Source organism: Gnatocerus cornutus, unplaced genomic scaffold (assembly GCF_029298725.1).
Source record: "Gnatocerus cornutus isolate USDA-ARS CGAHR unplaced genomic scaffold, icGnaCorn1.1 Chromosome13, whole genome shotgun sequence".
NCBI lineage: Eukaryota > Metazoa > Arthropoda > Insecta > Coleoptera > Tenebrionidae > Gnatocerus > Gnatocerus cornutus.
In genome coordinates this window covers 2,204,099-2,210,051 of record NW_028275361.1, presented here as the reverse complement: position 1 = coordinate 2,210,051, position 5,953 = coordinate 2,204,099, and the positions used below count along the sequence as shown (strand labels likewise).

Below are 5,953 nucleotides of genomic sequence, written 5' to 3'. Positions count from 1 at the left end.
AAATTTGGCACAACACAGTTGCAGTCTTGATAAATAGAAACTTGAAATTTTTCCTTGTCATCAAATTTTATCGAACGTTTTTTCATGTTCATTTTGAATGCTATTATATTTTCTGCAATAACGTAGTGTTATAAACTCTTCTCTTCTAAACATATTTCCCTCATTTTCTGTAATTAGGCGAAAATGTTCACATTCCTATAACATGAAACGAAAATTTTAGTTTCAATAAAATAAATTTTAATTGGAAAATCTTGTTAAGTTGATGGCGAGAAGTGCGGGAAAATAGAACTACTAATAAGGCAATTGCAATGTGTGTGTGAAGAAAAATACGTACCACAGTAAATTCAAAAAAGCTTTGAAAATTTCCATTAGCAGCTTTGCTATTGCAATTTATAATACAACAAACACGCGTCATTTTTAATTTGTCCACGAAATGTCATAAGTTGACCATGTGATGCGCCGTAGCCAGCCGTAGCCAATATTAGAGAGGATGCGCAGACGCTACCGCGCAGAGCCCGGCAAGCTCGCGACGATTTCTGACTCGCGTATTCCGACGCGCGGCATACATGATTGACAGATTCTGAAGTTGAAAAAAAAGATGTTGAAAACTGTGACGTTTCATGGGAATCCCATATCAAATTTGACTTATTATATGAGCTACTAATGACGGTTTTGCCTTAGGTTATTACAGGATTTTGTTTTTAGTTACTTATCACGGACTTCTAGATTGACAATTTAGATTTTACTTCAGTTTTGGAAAATGAAAACGAGGCGGCGAAGAGTTATGACTAGAAGTTGTTAATTTCGGGTTTGAATTGGTTAAATTAGGGGGACAAGATACACAAAAATTCAAATAATATTTTATTTAAAATATAAAAATATAAACTCTGAATACAAAAACATCGAAAAATTTGATCACACAATCTGTTTTTTAATAAATTCGTTCCAACATTATTAACACATTGACCATATCCGGCCGGTTCTTCGCCAACGAATGCACACACCCCTTCCCTATATTAATAATTTTGTTAAAATACTCCTCACCTCCTGGAGCTCTCGGATCCTTCAACTCCAGAATTTGTCCTTCTCCATAATTTACAACATAATCTCTTAAAAACCGATCCTCCCTTTTCCGTGTCCTTGAAAAAGCACTCGCCCCCGTAGCCAATTCAAGCAGAACAACCCCAAAACTATAAGTATCAACTTTAGCGGAAAATTTTTTGTACCGCATGAATTCATCGGGAAGATACGGTCTAGTCCCGTGAACTGTCGTAATCTTCACGTAGTCCTGGGAAGGACCCTCTCGAGCTAACCCGAAATCGCCGATCCGAGGAGAGTCATTGGAGTCCAAAAGAATGTTGGCTGATTTGATATCACCGTGGACCAAAGGCTTTCCGCGAATTGTGTGGAGGAATTGGAGGCCACGGGCCGTTCCGGTGGCGATTTTGAGACGGGTGGGCCATGGCAGGACGGAGGAGGGGTTTCGGATGTGGAGGCGGGACTCCAGGGAGCCCCCTGACATGTATTGGTAGACGAGGCACGGCTGAGGGCCGCCGACGCTAAACCTGAAAAAATTGTTTCATTTAAAATGGTGGAAACACTTCGTGTAGGACTAATTGACTAATTCGCGGAACAAACAGGAAGAGAGTCCAAGACAAAATGATGGATTGAACATGGCGGAAACTCTAGAAATTGAGAGATTTATGTAGGAACAAATACTAAATCGCGAAAGTTAAGACAGATTTTGAATCGCAAGACAAAGTGGCTTATCGAAGGTAGCGGAAAACTTCAAAAATAACGCTTTTACAGTTTAACAAACGCTCTAGTGCGGTAATGGCTGTGACTTTTTAAATCGTTTGTAGCCACCTTACCGCAAACCCCCATAAACAAAATAACGCTCAAACGGTTGGGTCTCATCTAATAAATAATTTTTCCCAACTGGTCAGTCTTACAAACCAATTACTTACAGGCCTACATTTCGAGGTGATTTTGTTACTCAACTGACCCAAACTTACTCAAATTGATGATAAACGCAATTATATTAATTGGGGATATTAAAGAAACAAATACTTGTATTGGAACATTTGGAAATTTGTGGAGTTTATAAGTCTTGACTGTCTTATTAATAATACCAATTTAGAAAAATGTAAACCAAAAAGGAGTATATTTAGAAATTTTTATTTGGACAACTGAAAATGTCAATATTTTAAACACTGTAATTTCGTTATTTCTAGTGCGAGAGGAACGAAATTTATGCATGTCGTTTCTTTCGTTTGTTTTAGTAATATCACTAATTTGCAAAAATTTAGATCAAAAAGTCTAATTTTTACAAATTTTCAAAAAAATGCCACCAATTTTTTTAATCCTATAATTTCTTTATTTTTTATGCGATTTTAACGGAATTTGTGTCGATTATCACTCTCGACTGCCTTATTAAGAGCGTCGATTTAGAAAAATTTAGACCAAAAAAGAGAATTTTTTGAAATTTTGATTTGTACAACAGTGAAAATGTCAATTTTTTTCAACACTGTAATTTCGTTACTTTTAGTGCGACAAGGACGAAATTTATGCATGTTGTTTCTTTTGTTTGTTTTAGTAATATCACTAATTTGCAAAAATTTAGATCAAAAAAGATGGCACCAATTTTTTTTAATCCTAAAATTTCTTAGTTTTTTATGTGATTTTAACGAAATTTGTGGAGATTATCACTCTCGGCTGTCCTATTAAGAGTGTCGAATTAGAAAAATTTAGACCGAAAAACAGAATTTTTAGAAATTTTGATTTCGAGGAGCCAAGAAAAATTTTTGTTTTCTGACCAAAAATTTTTAACGATCTGTAAGTTCTTCATTTTTAATGCTACTATAACCAAATTTGTGGACTTTATAGGTCTTGACTGTCTTATTAAGTGAACCAATTTAGAAAAATTTGGAGCAAAACGGAGAATATTTAGAAATTTTTATTTGGACAACTGTAAAAATGTCAATTTTCTTCAACACTGTAATTTCGTTACTTTTACTGCGACAAGGACGAAATTTATGCATATTGTTTCTTTTGTTTGTTTTAGTAATATCACTAATTTGCAAAAATTTAGATCAAAAAGTCGATATTTTAGAAATTTTTGTTGTAAGACCAAAAAAAATCCACCATTTTTTTTTTAAGATTTTGTAATTTCTTTATTTTTTATACGATTTTAACGACATTTGTGGAGATTATCACTTTCGACTGTCTTACTAAGAGTGTCGATTTAGAAAAATTTAGACCGAAAAAGAGAATTTGTAGAAATTTTTATTTCGAGCAGCTAAAAAAATTACAAAAAAAACTTGAGTGCGCTTTAATTTCGACATTTTTGGTGCCACAAGAACGAAATTTGTGGGAGTTTTATTTAAGGTTGAATTAATTATTAGAAGTTGCTAAATTTGGGTTAATTAATATATCTTCATTAGCCATTATTTCTAATAACGTATTAAGTTTTTTTTTATAAAAACGTTGTTTTTTTTTTGAAAATTTCTCTTACTAAGTGGGACTTAGGTTCAGATAATCTAATTTTTCTTAGAAGCATAAGGAACCAAGCGTAACAATATGCCCAAAAAATATTTTTGGATAAAAAATTACGACTATTACGCACGATTTGAAATAAATAGTCATCAATAACTCGCAATTCGCTTTTAAATTGCATATTTGAAAAGGGACTGAGAATATTTATTGCGGTTCATTTCAAGCCAGATATAAAACCCAACCACTCGAGGGCTATTATTATTATGGGGGTTTGCGGTTAGGTGGCTACAAACGGCTTAAAAAGTCAAAGCCATAACCGCACTAGAGCGTTGGATAAACTGTAAGTATCCACTCACCCATATAGTGGTAAAATGTTATCATGCCGATAAGCATTCAAACAGTGCAGCTCAGTGTTGGACTGCACAATCTGCTCGCAAGTCGACTTGGGAGTGTCTTCCTTCTTCTCAAGCCTCTTTATGGCCACCTGCGTGAACTTCCACGTCCCCCTGAAGACAATCCCGAATCCTCCTTTCCCCAGGATATTCGCGTTGTCCCAATTATTCGTAGATCTTTGCAACTCCTCATAAGGGATCTGTGGAATCAGCCCTGCAGACTCCATCATTATGGAAGTATCGGAACCTCCCACAAGTCCCCGGAAAGCCGACCTCGTATTAACCAAATCGTTCTGGTCAGTGGTGACATTTTCATCACGAGTTTGGATAGTGTCATGTGGAGCCCCATTTAAAATTTTTACCGATTGAGGGGGTTGCGTAACATCCTTAATGTACTGATGAAACTTTCGATCAACGAATGGTTTTAGTACCTTCATGGCTTCAAACTGTTTTATTTTATAAAGGAGAATAAACAGCTCTAGGACTGTGTGTCCGAAAGTATTCCATTCGCTCAAAAGGGTGTCTATGGGGGTGCGCCTGGACTTGTTACATTCTAAAAGAATAGCCTAAGGGAAACAATTGTAGATGGAGAGTGTTTTGAGGGCTTTACCTGTAGTGTTGGGACTTCAAACTGCATGTATTTGGAACCCAATTCGTGAAAACAGTTCTCGGATTCCAAAATGGTGCAAATTGTGCGTCTTTCGTCGTAGGGCAGGTCGCTAATACGCATTTTTGGAACCTGGAAGAGAATAGTTATTTGTTTCATTACGCTAGAAAATGGTCTTATGGTAGTGTGACCACTAACGTCATTCCGTCATTTAGGTGAATTTCATTAGCTGGAAAATAGGTTGGTAGCACCCCATTTAAATCAAACGATTGCAGATTGATTTAAATTCAAATATGTTTCAGCAAATTTTTGTGGTATCTTTGCTTAATTTATCTACCTTTATTATTTTCGAAGGTCATTGGCCTCCAAATCGGCACACAAATTGACACAATTGATATTTATACAGCGATGCCAACTTGCAAAATAAAACCAACTATTCGAAATGTCACGTTTGACTGCCTAGACATTCAAAAGGTGATTTTCTTGCCGCAAATGAGTATCACAAATCGCATGAAAAATGACGGAGGCGCACAAAATATTTTATTATTTTCAGTTGTAAGAATTTTGTTAGTTTTGGTCAATTATAAAAACGGCTGCGCACGCAAATTTAAGTCTTATTTGATAAAAGGTGAATAATAAAAGATTTCTATACCTCATGTGGGTGTTTTGTTGACTAGTAAACATGTTTGTAAACAAATCGTCTATTTTTCTGAATTGAACTTTTAGGCAACCATTTTGCATTCTTGCCCAAAAAGATGCATTGATCTGAACGTGCACTGTTTGAACTGTATTTTGTTCAAATTCAGAGTAAAATTCCAGTGGTAAAAAGTGATATTTTCTCGATAGCTCTGAATGAAGTGATAAATTTTGGAGACATAACCTCGAAATTTATGTCAAAATAGAAATTCAAAATCGTAATTCTGAGTTAAAATTCTTAAAATTAAGGTAATTGTAAACTTTTGAGCATTTGATAAGCTTATAAACAAAGAATAAATGCAAACAAAAGTTTAAAAGCCACGCAATGACATTTATTGTTTCGATCGAGAAACAAAATCACACCCCAGATTTTATATAATAACGCAACAGAGGCCTTTCGTTTTCGTTGGCCCACCTCGTAAAATATATATAACATACCTTTATGAAAATAAGGATCTTCTATTGTTAGTCTTGAGAAAGACTGTTTGAAACTCGAACTCGAAACTCAGGAACCAAAGAATACACAGAAAAAACAGAAAGACACACGTTGGCGAAGCTGAATTCTACTAGAGACTGATTATTTTCAAAAGTGGATGCAGTAAAGTGAATGCTCACCCCCACCATTTGCCCTTTTACTTTAACTTTAAACCGACATGATAAAAGACACTGAAAAGTTCCAGAAACTTGGCGCCTTGGTGAGTTTATATACCTGGGATAATCAGATTATGCCATCCATTTTCATCCACCTTCCAAGAAAAATTTT

General features: G+C 35.2%; 1 protein-coding gene across 2 annotated transcripts; it reads right to left on the bottom strand.

The window, feature by feature from the left end:
* Positions 1–864: 864 nt before the first annotated feature.
* Positions 865–4,668, bottom strand: LOC148166813 (serine/threonine-protein kinase pelle-like). 2 transcript variants are annotated; one of them, XM_088048456.1, is made up of 3 exons: positions 4,498–4,668; positions 3,852–4,453; positions 865–1,565 (listed from the first exon to the last, which is right to left on the bottom strand). In XM_088048456.1, the coding sequence occupies exons 1-3, from the start codon at positions 4,651–4,653 to the stop codon at positions 932–934; spliced, it is 1,392 nt and encodes a 463-aa protein (XP_087904582.1). In that variant the 5' UTR covers positions 4,654–4,668; the 3' UTR covers positions 865–931. The 2 variants fall into 2 exon arrangements, with proteins under 2 accessions (XP_087904582.1, XP_087904583.1); XM_088048457.1 differs by having other exon boundaries at positions 3,852–4,440; positions 4,498–4,667.
* Positions 4,669–5,953: the final 1,285 nt, after the last annotated feature.